Raw genomic sequence first — 16,229 nt, forward strand, 5'->3', positions numbered from 1 at the left:
AGGGAGAGAGAGAGAGAGAGAGAGAGAGAGAGAGAGAGAGAGAGAGAGAGAGAGAGAGAGAGAGAGAGAGAGAGAGAGAGAGAGAGAAGAACATTAGGCTAAATCTAACAATGAAAATTCAGTAGGGATAAATGTAAAGTCTTACCTTTAGGTACCAAAAAATAATTTCACGAGGACAAGATAGAGGAGGCATGGTTAGGTAACAGCTGTTTTATAAGATAAGCAACAATCTGAGATCTCACACCTTAGCAGATTGCCTAATATGATAGAACAGCAAAATGTCAAATGCTGGAGAGGATGTGGAAAAATTGGAATACTAAAGCACTGTTGTTGGAGTTGAGAACTGGTGCAGTTGTTTGGGGGAACAATTTGGAACTGTGACCAAAGGACTATAAAGCTGTATGTATCTTTTGAGATAACAATACCCCTACTAAGTCTTTATCCTAACCAGATCAAAGGAAAAGGACCCATGTGTACAAAAAAAATTATAGCAGCTATTTTCACGATGGCAGAGAATTGAAAATTGAAGGAAGGCCCATCAAACGGGGAATGGCTGAACAAGTTGTAGTATAAGATTGTGATGGGATACTATTATGTTATAAGAAATGACAAGCTGTATGGTTTCGTAAAAACTTGGGAAGAGTTATATGAGCTGATATAGAGTGAAGTGAGCAGAACCAGGTAATCATTGTATAAAGTAATAGTAATATTGTTACAATGATCAGCTGTGAAAGATTTAGCTACTCTGATCAAGACAAGCCCAAAGGATCCATTATGAAAAAAATGCTATTCACATCGAGAGAAAGACTGATGAACTCTTGAGTACAGATTGAAGAAGTATACTTTTCTCTAACTTTCTATATTTTTCTTGTGTGTATGAGTGTTTTCTTTTGCAACATGGCTAATATGGAAATACGTTGTCACCACTCCATGTATAACAATATTATATTGCTTGAATTCTCAAGGGGTGGGGGAAGGTAAGAGGGAAGGAGATAATTTGGAACTCAAAAAAATTAAAAATAAATGTCAAAAAATGGAATTTAAATGATAGCAGGGGAGAGTAATGAATGTTGGAGGGGATGTGGCAAAATTGGGACATTAATGCATTGCTGGTGGAGTTGTGAACTGATCCAACCATTCTGGATGACAATTTGGAACTATGCCCAAAGAACGATAAAAGACTATCTGCCTTTTGATACAGCCATAGCATTGCTGGGTTTGTACACAACCCAAAGAGATCATAGATAAACAAACTTGTACAAAGATATTTATAGCCACACTTTTTGTGGTGGCAAAAAAATGGAAAACAAGGGAATGCCCTTCAATTGGGGAATGGCTGAAGAAATTGTGGTATATGCTGGTGATGGAATAGTACTGTGCTCAAAGGAATAATAAACTGGAGGAATTCCATGTGAACTGGAAAGACCTCCAGGAATTGATATAGAGTGAAAGGAGAAGAGCCAGAAGAATATTGTACACAGAAACGGATACACTGTGGTAAAATAGAATGTAATGGGCGTCTGTACTAGCAGCAATGCAATGACCCAGGACAGTTCTGAGGGATTTGTGGTAAAGAATGATACCCACATTCAGAGGAAGAATTGCAGGAGTGGAAACACAGAAGTAAAACAACCACTTGAACACATGGGTTGATGTGGACATGGTTGGGGATGTAGACCCACACCAATGCAACTATCAATAATATATAAAGAAGTCTTGACTGATCACACATGTTAAAACCAGTAGAATTGTGCATTGGATATGGGGGGTGGGGTGTTAAGGGGGGGGTGAAGGGGAAAGTAAAAACATGAATCATGTAACCATGGAAAGTTTTTTCTAAAAAAATAAAATATTTAAATCATAAAAATAAATAATTAATTAATTGCAGATTGAGATATAATCTCCAGGGAATTTTAATCATAACATTTGGAAAAAATGTAATTGGGAAATATTTTAAAAAATAAATAAAAAATAAACTAAAACACAAAAAATAGAATTTAATTGAGAAAGTTAACAGAATAAATAAAATATATATTTAATTTTTTAAAGAAAAAGATATACAGAGTTTTAAGATTGAAAAATCAGTATGAGCCTGATTATGATAGAGAAGCCCAAAACCTAATGCAATATCAGTATTTGAATCTAAGTCACTCCTTACTTCAAATTTAGAGATTTTTCAACCATACCATGTTGCTTCTTCATCACAATCATTTGAGATGTTTGTGCCAGTGACAACTCTTCTCTTCCTCAGTCAGAGTAGCCCCCACCTTAATGGTAATGGGTTTAGGATTTATTTTTGCTGATAGTAATAGTGGACAGCATGAAATGATTTTGGATAGAGTAGGTACTATTTCTGAGGAAGGAAGAAAGGAAGGAAGGAAGGAAGGAAGGAAGGAAGGAAGGAAGGAAGGAAGGAAGGAAGGATGGGTTCCCCAAGAGAAGAGGAGCAGATAAAGACATTTCTAAGTTCATGAACAAGGAAGTGGAACACTTGTGAGTGATGGTGAGATCAAGTGTATGATTTCATTACATACATAAAAATAAAATCCAAATTTCTGATGTCAACTGAGAATGAGAGTAAAAGATAGCCAAGAGGCACTTATGAAGTACCTACCATGTTCCAAACCAAACTGAAAGTGTCTTCCCTCAAGAAGCTTATGTTCTATTGGGGGATGTAATACTGTACATATTTGTATTTGTACCAATACCACCTAATTTTAAAAGAATTCTTTGGTGGGGGATTGCCTTAGCCTTGTGGCAGGATCAGGAAGAACCTCTCATAGAAGGTGGCATCTGATACAGGAAGGTGAGTGAAGGGAGAACCTGATAGGGAATGTTTCAGGGTCCTGCACCCTAGGAGACTGGTCTAAAAGATAGAGCCTCTGAGCACAGGACATCTGCCTCTGGGTATCCTTTCTGGTTAAATATACAGTAAAAGAATGGGGAACAAATTCTGTCATGTCAGATTAACTTATAGCTTTTTGAAAAGAAAAAGAAAAAGTGAGATTTGGATTTCAACAATTTTTCAAAACTCGAACTTCCATTTTTAATGAAAATAATGTTTTCTTCTTTTTTTTTTTAATAAAAATCTTACCTTCTGTCTTAGAATTGATACTAAGTATCAGTTCCAAGTCAGGAGACCAATAAGATCTAGGTAATTGGGGTTAAGTGACTTGCCTAGGGTCACCCAGCTAGGATCTATCTGAGGCCAAATTTGAACTCTAGGCCTGGTTCTCTATCCACTGAGCCACCCAGCTGCCTCTGAAATAATGCTTTTTTGAAGATCACTGTCACTTTCCAATAACTTCCCTTGCCCCCATTCTTATTATAATGCATAACTAAGTTAACAGCCACATCTGCCCAACAATGCCTGCACCCATAGGCCACTGCCCAGATGTTGGAGGAGAAACACAATTTGCCATCAGTCCTTTGGCATTAGGTTTGGTTACTGCATCAGTCAGAGTTCTGATGTCAAATGAGATCATATTTGTAAAGTGCTTAGCACAATGCCTGGCATATGGTGGGCACTGAGTAAATGCCTATTCCTTCCCTTCCTCCCTTCCTCCCTTCCTCCCTCCCTGGTGCCTTTCAAGGTTGTTTTCCTTTACATCATGTTGACCAATGGGTATATTGTTTTCCAGATCCTGAATCCCTTCATACAAATCTTTCTGATTTTTCTCAGAATTCCTCATGCTTGTCACTTATTATGAGACTCTCATACACTATTTCATTCCAACCTCACTAGTTTTTAAACAGTCTCCATATGGGATGGGCTCACTTGGTTTTGTAATGTAGGGTTTTTGCTCAGGCATACCTGTCAGTTATCAGAATGGAATGTTGACATGGCATGTGCCATGTGCCAGGTGCCAACTGGCAATTGGGCTGTGACTATAAAAGGCCCTGCAAACCCAAACCGGTTCTGTTTCTCCCCTGTCTTCACCCAGATCACCTGCTTGTCCCTGACCTTCCCCCTGGGGCCCTGGGTGGTGAAAGGGTGGTGACCGGCTGGTGGAATTGTGGGTAGGATTTAGGATAGCCTAGAGATTAGGACCATCGTCAAGAGCAACCCAACAATATCTCTTACCTTTTCAACTGTGTAGTTAGTGGATTAATTTAATATCAACCAGAGACTGTTTAGCTCTGGCCGAGGACAGCCAGCCCTCAGCCTGCCAAGACCTTTTAGGACCTCTGCCAGCACCAGTCAGCTGACCATAGCAACAGCCTAGAAACACCCAAGCCCTCTTACCTTGTTTTCCCTTCCCAGTTTCAATAAAGGCCCTTAACCTTTAATCTGAGAATCCTGTGATTATTCCTATACCATCAAGGCTAAGGAGACTAGGGAGAGGAGAGAATACTGAGTAGTTCGAGGTTCAGCGGAGGTTGTAGCTAAGCCACCATTTTTTAGGCAGGAAGTTCAAGTCTTGACTTCCTGCTGGTTCTGCTCAGCATCCAAAAAGAGGCAGCTTGCTCAGCAGGAAGGGGCCGCCCACCAAACATCTTAAAGGGGCCTAGCAGCTAGCAGTGAGGATACACTGGGCACTTTAGCTATCAAGAGTTTGAATTTATACCTACACCAAGCTTCATTCCTAGCTGAGGCTGCTTACCTATGTTAACATCTAACTCCTATCTCCTGCCAGACTAGTTATTGGCTCCCAGGCCCCTAGTAGTGACCCCCTTTACCAACCTACCATCATTACAATTTCTAGGTTTTTACTACCACAAAGAGTGAATATTTTTTACATACATGGGACCTTTCCCTCTGCCTTTGACTTTGTGGGAAATGTAAACTCTCCTCTCCCCTCACCCCCTCTCTTCTCCTTCCTTTTCTTCTCTCCCTATCCCTCCTCTCTTCCCTCCCCCTCTCCTCTTCATGTCTCCCCTTCTCCCCTCCCCTCCTGTCTTCTCTCTTCTTTTCTCCCCTCCTCCTCCTCTCTCCTCTCCCCTGTCCTCTCCTCTCTCCTTCCCTTTCCCCTCCTCTCCATTTTTCTCCTACCTCCCCTCCCCTTCCCTTGAAAAGGAAAGGGATTAAAACCCTGTTTCTCCCATCAGGCCTCGGAGGCGGCTTTGGATATGTTGTCGGAGGAATAAATTGGGATGAGACCAGTTTCGGCCGAGCAGTGGGTGGGCAGCTGCGAGTCATTTATGTCTTTACTTCTGTCACCTTGAGTATCACCACCGTGCTGACACTCATCAGCATTCCAGAGAGGCCTCTGCAGCCCTTTAGCAAGAAGAAAACTGTGATGAAGAGCCCGAGTCTTCCTCTTCCTCCCTCTCCCCCTGTCTTGTTTGAGGAAGGCCCAACAGTCAACCTGGGTTCTCAGAACGCAACTCACTTCTATGCAAGCTTGACCAGCCCCATTTCTCCTCTGAGCCCTCTCACGCCCAAATACGGCAGCTTCATCAGCCGGGACAACTCATTGACTGGGATTAATGAGTTTGCATCCTCCTTTGGGACTTCCAATATCGACAGTGTCCTCATAGACTGCTTTACGGCGGGGCACGACAACTACCTGGCCCTCCCCGCTAGCTTACCCAGGCAGACCATCAGTGTCAGTTTCCCAAGGGCCCCTGATGGCTTCTACTGTCAAGAAAATGGGATTCTGGAGAGAGGGGCGGTCTCAATGACTCACGGGCCTGAAGGAGACGCCTTAAGGGTGGGCTCTTTGGATGCACCAAAGCCTCGGTCGTCTGGGATTCTGAAAAGGCCTCAGACATTGGCCATCCCAGACGCTGTGTTAGGAAGTTGTCCAGAAAGTAGCAGGAGAAGGAACGTGACCTTCAGTCAACAGGTAAGAGCAAATGAGGAGAGGGGAAGATCAGACAGCAGGTATGGGTGAATACGATGTCCTCACCGCCATTATTGGGGTGTGACTGCAGAGGAAGCATGGGTAGAATTTTAAAAGAGACAAGTTGAGCTTTGATGGCAGCAAAAACCCCCCAAGAATTAGAGCTGCCCTGAAGTGGAAGGGGTTGCCCTAAGAAGTCCTGGGTTTTTCTTCACTGTGTAAAGAATTAAATTTTGTGGTTGGACTAAATATATGAATATTTTAAGATAATGCTGTGGTCGAGGATTTAAAAATATTATAGCAAGTCAAATTGACTTTCAATAGTTTTATTTACAAAGAGGGGGAAAAAAGTGAAAGAAGTGGAATATAAGAGGGTAGAGAAAATATCTAGCCTATCACCCTAATGTAGCTCAAGCTCAACCCAGAAAGGAATCCATTAACCCCTCAGCTGGAGGACTCGGTGGGAAATTAAACAAGGGTTCAACCTTGGCAGCCTCCTCCAAGGAGAGGCCTCTCTGGAACTAATCCCTCCAGAAGCCAGGAAAGGAGGGTCAGCTTTTCACTCACCCAAGCTAAAGCTCCAAAGGGAGAAGATCCAGGAGCAGTCTTACCAGAAGTAGTCCAAGATTCAGAGTCCCAGGTCCAAGTCATTGCTCCAAGCCACAGTCCCAGTCCAAGATCCTCCAACCCGAAAATTCAGGAAGAAGACCTCTTGGACAGGAAGCTCATCACCTTTTATAGTCCTTTTTTATGTCACTTCCTGTCTCTTCCTCCACTTTATGGGGACCAATTGCTGTCTTTAAATTTGCTTAGCATTGCCCAGGAGATGGTCAGTCGTTTCTGAGTTGTCACCCATTTTAGCAAGTGGCTTGCGAACCTCCCCTACTTAGTGTTAAGTAGGAGTGTATATGATTTTTGTTAATTAAATTTAAAAATAGGCAAGGGTAGAGGCAATCCCATCTTCACAATCCCCCCTGTGATCCTTTGGGAGACTAGTCTTCACAATTGATCATTTAAATATGACTATCTTATACCTCTAAAAATCTTCTAACTAAAGGTGCATATAATATTGCACTTTCTAAGAGGAAACTACAATAGCTAGAGATAAAAAGGAAATAAAAGAGAGAGCAAAACCAATGTTTTCTAGGTGCATTGACAAAAAACCAATTAGGAGGCAGTCCCTTTTGGCATGAGAGTTTACATTCAAAATAAATATGTTTCAGCCCTCCACAGTTCAATCATTTACATCCCGAAGTTCATTCTGGATCTTCTGATGCAGTGGAGGTTTCTTTATGGCACTTTCTCCAAACAGTTCATTTTCTAGATTCAAGGAGTTAGCAAGCTTTTTTTCCTGAAGTTTTTCTCAAAAAAAAAAATTTTTTTTAATCTTGGATTTTATGAAAATTATACAACTGGAGGCTTCCAGCATCAGGCACATTCTAGAGGAAATTCATTTCTCAGGTCTCTTCTAGCTCCACCATTCCATGGTTCTGTGAGAATGGCAAGGACTACCTCAGGAGGTAGTGAGGTTCTTGCTCACTGCCAGTCCTTGAAAGAAGAAAGTTCGGCTCCTTATCTGTTCGTTGGGTATATTGGAGAGGGCAGAGCCCAAACTAGGTAAGAGTGATGGGAGAGCACTGAAATAGGGGGAGTGGGAGGATGAAAATTGCTTTCCTTCTTCCGCAACCAAGAATAATGGAATTTAAAGCACCTCATTATTTTTAAATTAAACATTTTTTTAAAATAATAATCAACCTTCTCTCCATCCCATCCTCTACCCACTGGAAAAACCAAACCGAACCCTGAAAACAAATCTGCAGTCAAAGACAACAAATTCTTGGATTGGCCCTGTACAAAAATACACAATGTCCCCAAAGTCTTGTCTATGTCCCAGTCTGCACGTTTAATTGATCAGCCCCTAGTTAGCAAGAATAGTTAGTAAAGGAGGAAATTAGAGTCACTAATCCCTGATCATGGCTTGACTGAATTTGTCTAACTATTTATTGCATTATTTCATGCTGCTTGTCCCAGACACAAAAATGGCTATCCTTGGCTCTGGGAGAGGGAGTTGTTGTTCCAAGGTGGTTGGACAAAATGACCTTTGAGTTCTCATCCACTTCCTAGACTCTGTGTTTGAGTCTATTAAATGGCAGTTGCCTAATTGTAAGTAGTGTAGGATTAGGGAAACTGTAAGATGACAGGGGTCAGTGGCAATGAAGTCTCCCTAATCCCTGGTCTTTGGAGAAACACAGGCAGCCTTGACTGGATGGGAGGGGCAGGAGCTTGTGGAGTACTCCTTCACCTCCCTCCTCCCTCTAAGCAGTTGAACCCCTCTCAGCAATATGGATCCCACAGTAGGTATTAAGTTTTTGTTCAGTCATGTCTGACTCTTCTTAACCCCATGGACCATAGCAAGTCAATACTGTCCGTGAGGTGGCTCAGTGGATTGAGAACCAGACCCAGATTTGGGAGGTTCTACTTTCAAATCTAGCCTCAGATCCTTCCTAGCTGTGTGATCTTGGGCAAGTCACTCAACAACCTTTGCCTAGCCCTTACTGATCTTCTGCCTTAGAACCAATACATAGTATTGATTCTAAGATAGAAGGTAAGAGTTAAAAAAAATACTGTCCATGAGGGTTTTTTTTGGGCAAAGATACTGGAGTGGTCTGCCATTTTTTCTTCTCCAGTATATTAAAACAAACAGAGGTTAAGGGACTTGCCCAGGGTCACATAGCTACTAAGTGTCTGATACTGGCAGCAAGAGGGCATTACCTATGGGGCCTAAGCCATCGCTTGGCCTCCATTTTCTCATCTCCAATCCCTTCTAGTTCCAAATCTCTGGAATGGTAAATGGATGAAATATCTTCATTTTGGAGATGATTTCATAGAGTTAGTCTCCTGTTGATTTCTCATGTGGTATGGAGGCTTTGACCTGTTTTCTGACTTGGGCTGGTTCACCTCTCCTTGGGTAGCCCATGGCTCTCCCCATCCTATGTTTGTGTTCCTGCAGCTCAGAGCTCCCAAACTCAAGTGTCCAACAGCCATTGCCTCCCCAGGAGCAGGGACTCCCATGATTCTACCTGATCTTCTGATTCTATCTGATCTTGACTCTAGCCGTGTCCTCTATTTTTCCCCAACTTACTTCAAATGAACCAATACTTTCACTGCGATGACTGACCCTCTGGCCACCAGCTTGATTTTTGTTCTTTTATCCTTCTTTACAGGTTGCTAATATTTTACTCAATGGTGTAAAATATGAGAGTGAATTGAATGGCTCTGGAGAGGTCTCCGAGCAGTCACTTTCCATACGGCGCCTTTGCTCTACCATCTGCCATATGCCAAAAGCTCTTAGAAATCTCTGTATCAACCACTTCCTGGGTGAGTGACACCATGACTGAGGAAGAAAGGGGAAGTCCTGAAAACAGAAATGTCATTCAAGGCTGCTCCCAAATCTCTCCTATGGAAAATCCTACCAATAAAGTTACTTTTTTGAGTTCAGAGGATTTGGGAGAGGCTTCATGGGTCATGCATTCATAGATTGAGGGCTGGAAAGGACTTGGCAGGTCATTGAACCCAATCTCTTGTGATGGGTTGGGGATGTGAGAGCCTGAGAAATAAGTGACTTGCTCAAAGGTACACAGATAGCAAATGGCGGGGTGGAGATTTGAATTCAAGTCCTCGAATTCTGAATACAGCACTCTTTAAGCATTGCCTCTAGAAGGTCCCCTTTCATTAATTTTTGGGAGCTAGATGGCATGGTGTGTACTGGACTTGAGATCAAGAAGACCTGAATTCCAAACCTGCTTCAGTCACTAAACTAGCTATGTGGCTCTAGACAAATTCCAGCTCTTTTTACCTCAGTTTCCTCATCTATAAAATCCTAATAATTCCTAGCTCCCAGTGTTGCTGTGAAGAACAAATTATATGTATAATAACTAACATATGTAAATCACTTCCCAAACTTAAAGACTCATGTAAATGCGAGCTGCTATTATTATTATTAATTTGTCATAGTAGCTAGCTGAAACTTTGGTATAGGGCAGGGGTCAGCAACGTATGGCTCTCGAGCCATATCTGGCTCTTTTGAGGGCCAGATGTGGCTCTTTCTGCAGGAGCCATAAAGTCCATTTTTTTTTCAGGCGCTGATACAGGAGCGCACACTGTGAGCACTGTACGGCTCTCACGAAATTACATTTTAAAAAATATGGCGTTTATGGCTTTCATGGCCAAAAAGGTTGCCGACCCCTGGTAGGGTCATTACTGAGCAGGAGGAAGGTGAGTATGAAACAATAGAATTCTTTTTCCACCAGCCTCTGCTCCCTCTTTAAGTCCTTAAGAGGAAAGCACCATTCTTAAGCTGATTAGTAAAAGAAGTAGGAGTCACTGCTAAATCCTTTATTTTCACCCTTGCTTTGGGCCACTGCATCATTAAACAAGTAGAGATAGGTAAGGGAACTTTACATATGTTATCTCATTTGGACCTCACAGCAACCATATCAAGTAGGACCAATTATCCCTCATTTTAAAAAATGACTGTTAAGGAAACTGAGGCAGACAGGAACAAAGTGATTTTTCCAGAGTCATGCAGCTAGTAAATGTCTGAGTTTGGATTTGAACTCAGGTCTTCTTGACTCCAGTCCTGGTGCCCTATCCACTGAGGCATCACCAGCTGACTAGATTGGAACATTTATTCCCAGAATCTCAGGTTTGGAAGGGGTATCAAAAGCCCTCTTATCTAACCCATGAAGCCCTTTCTACATCACCCAGGAGAAGTGGGCATTAGACCTTGCTTGACAACTTCCCATGAGATGGACCCGTCTACCTCTTCAGGCTGTCTTTCTGATTGTTCTCATTATTTTGAAGTTTGTTTGTTTGTTTTCTCTTGCCACCAAGCCCAAACATTTACCCTTTGTTGTGTCCACCCATTTTTCCTGCAGGGCTAATTAGAATAAACCTGAGTCTTCCTTACACATGCCTGGGAAGGAAAGGGAATAAGCATTTATACAGAGCCTCCTATATGCCAGGCACTGGGCTAAGTGCTTTTTGCAAATATTATTTCATTTGACTACTTTGTATATGCTTAAAGACAACTATCATGTTCCTCCACCTTTGGGCAAATCACATGACCTCCCTAAGCCTCAGTTTCCTCATGTGCAAAATAACTTCATGGACTAGATGACCTCTAAGATCCCTTAAAATTCTAAGTTTATGTTCTCTTAATTTCTTTAGTGGTTGCCATATTTTCTCTTCTCCAGGGTAAATATTTCCAGCTGAGAAAAACAAATAAATAAATATGCAAATAGATAAATGAATAAACAACTAAATATATGTGTATATATGTACATGCATATACCTATATGTATATATACAGAAATATAAAATACATGTATATATATTCAGAAGAACATTTAGATTGTATATATTTTATTACAGAAGAAATATCTCCTGCCAAGTTCATGAAGTGGGTTATTGTTACCCAACAAACCTATCGTGCTACAGAAATTATATAGGAAAAAACCTGGGTTTTAATATGCTTAATCTTATCAAAAGATCTCTCTGAACCAAGGTTAGGATTCTAGTAAAATTTTTTATAGACAAAAATTACATTGGGGAGAGAAATAATTTTTGATATATATATATATATATACGGCTGCTTCATATAGATCATAAAAGTTGACCAAAAGGTTAAACAGAATGATAGTCTCATCTATTTCCTAAGGAAATGGACCTGCTTAAAGAGACTGTAGGTAAACTAAGTCAGGCTAACAATAAAAATACATGTAGAGTGTTCACAACTGGATGATGGAAAGGAGGAGATTTGTATGTCTCAAAGATAATCAAAAGTGCAGCCAAGAGAATCCTTCCACAAAAAAATTCTATAAATCACTTTAGGAAGCTCAAACTCTTTTTTGGCTTCATATCGCAGCAATGTCAAAAAGTCTTCCCTTAGACAATCCTGAAAGACTTATGATGGGGAATGCTATCCTCCTCCAGAGAAAGAACTGTTGGAGCAGGATGCAGAGCAAAGCGAGCTCTCTCTCCCATCAGTGCATTTACAGTTTTATTTGGGGGTTTTGCTTTTGTAGAAGTGTGCTCTTACAACAATGACCAACACAGAAGTGTGTTTTGCATGATCCAAAAAGGTCTTTCCTTACTATTATCATTCCATGAGTCTGGTTTTAAGCCAGGCAATGTTAATATTAATAGGAGACAGGTTTGAGTTAGCCAAATGTTCTAGGAGAAATGACATAACAATAACATTGAAAAAAAGGAAATAAAGAAATTCTCATAACAATATCTTTTGTGAAGTGATTACACATTGGTTGAATCCTTCTTTGATGGGACAACTTTTCAAGTACCTGGGACAGTGGTTTCTCTCCTCCTCCTCCTCTTTCTTCTTTTGGATAAACTTCCCTACTTCCTGCATAGATTCTCATGGCCTTTCACCATTTGCATGTTCGGAAATGGAAATATTGAATGAATTGGGGGTAAGGTAAGGGATATTACCCTACAATTTATAATCCACAGCTAAATATAGAAGCTCTTTGTGAGAGGTAGAGGGGAAGGGAAGAGGAAAAGCATTTATACCGGACCTTCTATATGCCAGGTACTGTGCTAAGCACTTTGCAAATATTATCTGATTTGGTCCTTAGAACTACCCTGGGGAAATAGTTTGCTATTATTATATCCCCATCTTATAATTGAGGAAACTGAGGCAGACAGGGGTTAAAGTGACTTGCCCAAGAACAGAGAGCAAGCATCTGAGGTCAAATTTGAACTCAGGTCTTCCTGATTCTTGTCCCAGAGCTCTATCCTCTGAGCCACCTAGTTGTAGGGTAAGAGCAGGATTCCATTATGAGAAGTTTTCTCTCCTTGTGGTTTTTTTTTTTCCTATAGGGTGGCTCTCATTTGAAGGCATGCTGCTTTTCTACACGGACTTTATGGGAGAGGTGGTCTTCCAAGGGAACCCCAAAGCCCCTCACACTTCAGAAGACTATCAGAAATACAATGCCGGAGTCACCATGGGGTGCTGGGGGATGTGCATCTATGCATTCAGCGCAGCATTTTATTCAGGTATTCATTTCAACCAGTGTCTGGGGTTCCTGCTATGGGCCAGGTACTGTGCTGGGTGCTAGAGAGACCCAAGACAAGAGTAAATGAGACCCTGTCCTCAAGGAGCTTGCATTCTCTCAGGGGGAAAGCACATACACAGATAAGTCAATAAGCAAATAGATAAAAGTGATTTGGGGGCTGAGGTGGAACCCTAATAACTGGGGGTGATGGAGGGGATCAAGAAATAACCTTTTACAGGAGGGAGCATTTGAATTGAGGCTGAAAGGGAGCTAGGGAGTCCCCAGAAGTAGAGTCAAGAAGGGAGAATATTCCAGATATGGGAGTCAGACTATGTGAAGGCATGGAGATAGTAGATGGAAAGTCAGCTGAAGGATGTAAAGAGTAGCCAGTATACCAGTTTGGTGGAAATTCCAAGTTGGAGGACAAGCAGTCAGTCTAGAAACTTAAGTCAGAGCTATATTCCAAAAGGCTTTAAATGCCAGACAGGGGCAAAATAAGGATGGTACATCAATAGGTAGAGAGATAGGTAGATAGGTAGACAGATATCTGTTCAGAAAGAAGTAATAATAATAATAATGATAATGATAATAATAATAATAATGATAGCTAGCATTTAAGGTTTGCAAAGTGCTTTACAAATATTATCTCATTTGATTCTCACAACCCTGGGACTTAAGTGCTATTATTATCCCTTCTTTATGGATGGGGAAACTGAGGCAGGCAGGTTACGTGATTTGTCCAAGGCCACACAGCCAGGAAGTAACTGGGGCTGGATTTGAATTCAGGTCTTTTCAACTCCAGGGCTGGCTGGTGTTCTATCTACTACCCCACTTAGCAACTTCCAAAAGTGTTAGGCTCCAGATATCTTGGAAACTTTGCATCATGTATAGCTGGGCACTGGGATACTTTAACTGTCGGTTTATTTTGTGCCTTTTATTAAATGTTCCAGACCATTTGGGAAAGACACAACTTCTTCTGAAAATTGTCTTGTTAGGTAACACAATCAAACCCCGATAACATAGGTGGAGGGGGACATCTTCTCCAAAGGTTCTTTGTAGGTGGAGAAAATGTCTAAATATAGATATGAAAGCTAGCATTTGTACCCTGCATGCAAAACTGCTGGCCAGGATTCTCACCAAGAAAAGATGAAAAGGGAACTTAAAGTTGGTGAAAAGCGAACCCAAGATGTTCCCGTACCCTAAAATGGGTGGCCCCATGACTACCCCATTTTCCCAAACACAGAAGGCTCAGGACCCTTGGGAGGCATGGTGCTTTTCACATCGAGACCCCAATGGCCCATTGGGGCCACCATTTTGCCCCGCCAACACCCAGTGAGAGGAAAGCCAAGCTCAGTCTAAGCTGGTTTCTTTCTGGGAATCTCAGCACAAAGCCTGGCGCAGCTGAGCTTTCAGTAGGAAGCCTGGCCCCAAACTGCTGAACCCCTGGGGAAAGTGGGCCGCCATTTAACGCTTTCACTCGACTTAAATCTAACAAGCATTTATTCAGAACTACTTACAGGGTATGTTCAGGTGATGGAGAGGCAAAGGGGAAAAAATCAAACCGCTCCTGTCCTCCAGCATCTTCCATTCTGCTTGGTGGGGGGGGGAGGGGGAGAGAATTGGCAAATATATCCTATAGAAGGTCATTTCAGGAGCAGACTGGACACTAAATACCTTGTGTAGGAAGTAGAACCTAAGCTATGCCCGGAAGGAAATGTGGCAGGCACAGGAGACCATCTACACAAAAGGGTCAAAATAGAAGACGTGATGTCACAGCCAGGGAGTGAGTAGCAGGCTAGGTAAACTGAGTCCAAATGAAATAGTCTAGGAAAGGGAAGTGGGAGCCAGGCTGTGGAGGGCTTTACATTCCAGGCTGCGAGTTCATATTCTGTTTTGTGATCTCTGTGGTGGCTCACTATCTTTCTCTGTTTTGTAGCAATGCTAGAAAAGCTAGAAGAATACTTCAGCATTCGCACCCTGTATTTCATTGCCTATCTTGCCTTTGGATTGGGGACAGGTCTTGCCACACTCTCCAGGAATATCTATGTGGTTTTATCACTATGCATAACATATGGGATATTATTTTCTACCCTCTGCACCCTCCCCTATTCTCTGTTGTGTGATTACTACCAGAGTAAAAAGGTAGGTGGTACCCCACCCCGCCCCCTTCATACTCCTGAAAATCCTAACATGGAAACTGTTTTACTTAGGCCAGTTCGCTTGTTCCCACCTTTTAGGATCAGCCAATACATCTGAGTCCCATCTGAGGCAGAATGAGACAGGTTTGGAACGTAGCCATAGGAAGGCTGCCTGGGATGCAGAGGGGCCAACTGACTTGTCCTTAGCCATACAGCCATTGTCCAAACCTGTTTCCTTTCCTGATTCCAAGTCGAGCACTTTACCCATTACACCAAATGAAATAACATCCATAAAGCACTTTGTGTACTTTAAAGAGCTTTATAAACAGTAGCTATTATTATTATCGCCCCATACAGCCTTTCTAGCAAAGATGCCATAGCAGTTTCTCCTTTCCCTTTCCCTCTCTAGCCACTGTTTCCAGTTCCCTTACCAGAGCCAGTGTGGTTACTCCTATATTTGAATGAAAGATTGGGTTGAGTGGGATTAGAAGAAAAGTAAATCCCCTCCTGCCCTCCCTCCCTCCCTCCCTTTCTTCTCTTCCTTCCTTCCTTCCTTCCCTTCCTTCCTTCCTTCTATTCCGTCCTTCCTCCCTCCCTCCCTTCTTTCCTTCCTTCCTTTCTTCTCTTCCTTCCTTTTTTTCTTCCTTCCTTAACTGTTCTCCCTTCATTCCTTCCTTTCTTTCTTCATCTCTCTCCCTTCTTCATCCATCCTTCTTTCCCTCCTAAAACTATCTTCCTTTCTTTCTTAATCTGTCTTCTTTTACTTGCTAATCCCGTCCTTCCTTCCTTTCTTTCTTCATCTGTCCTCTCTCCCTTCCTAATCCATCCTTTCCTTCCTAATCTGTCTTCCTTTCCTTCTTCCCTCCTAATCAATCCATACCTTCTTTCCTTCCTTCCTAATATGTTCTCTCTTCCTTCCTTCATCTATCCTCTCTCCCTTCTTAATCCAATCTTCTTTCCCTCCTAATCTATCTTCCTTTCCTCCTTAATCTGTCTCCTTTTCCAATCTTTTCCTTCCTTCCTTTCTTTTTCTTCCTTTCTTTTACTCCTTCCTTTCTTCCTTCCTTTCTTTCTTCCTTCCTTTCTTTCTTTCCTTCCTTCCTTTCTTCTTTCTTTTTCTTCCTTTCTTCTTTCTTTTTCTTCCTTTCTTCCTTTGTTTTCTTCCTTTCTTCCTTCCTTCCTTTTTCTTTCTTTCTTCTTCCTTCCTTCCTTCCTTCCTTCCTTCCTTCCTT

At 41.9% G+C, this 16,229-nt stretch overlaps 1 protein-coding gene across 4 annotated transcripts in view; it reads left to right on the top strand.

The window, feature by feature from the left end:
• The window catches only part of SLC45A1 (solute carrier family 45 member 1), a 44,797-nt gene that overhangs the window by 24,630 nt on the left and 3,938 nt on the right, over positions 1-16,229 (top strand). For 2 of the 4 annotated variants that reach the window (XM_044671252.1, XM_044671255.1), the window contains 5 exons: positions 5,050-5,789; positions 9,011-9,168; positions 12,592-12,614; positions 12,684-12,860; positions 14,796-15,001. In XM_044671252.1, the coding sequence (XP_044527187.1) occupies positions 5,050-5,789; positions 9,011-9,168; positions 12,592-12,614; positions 12,684-12,860; positions 14,796-15,001 (1,304 nt within the window). The remainder of the gene's footprint in view (positions 1-5,049; positions 5,790-9,010; positions 9,169-12,591; positions 12,615-12,683; positions 12,861-14,795; positions 15,002-16,229) is intronic. The other 2 variants (XM_044671253.1, XM_044671256.1) reach the window with 1 other exon arrangement.

This window comes from Gracilinanus agilis, chromosome 3 (assembly GCF_016433145.1).
Source record: "Gracilinanus agilis isolate LMUSP501 chromosome 3, AgileGrace, whole genome shotgun sequence".
Lineage (NCBI taxonomy): Eukaryota > Metazoa > Chordata > Mammalia > Didelphimorphia > Didelphidae > Gracilinanus > Gracilinanus agilis.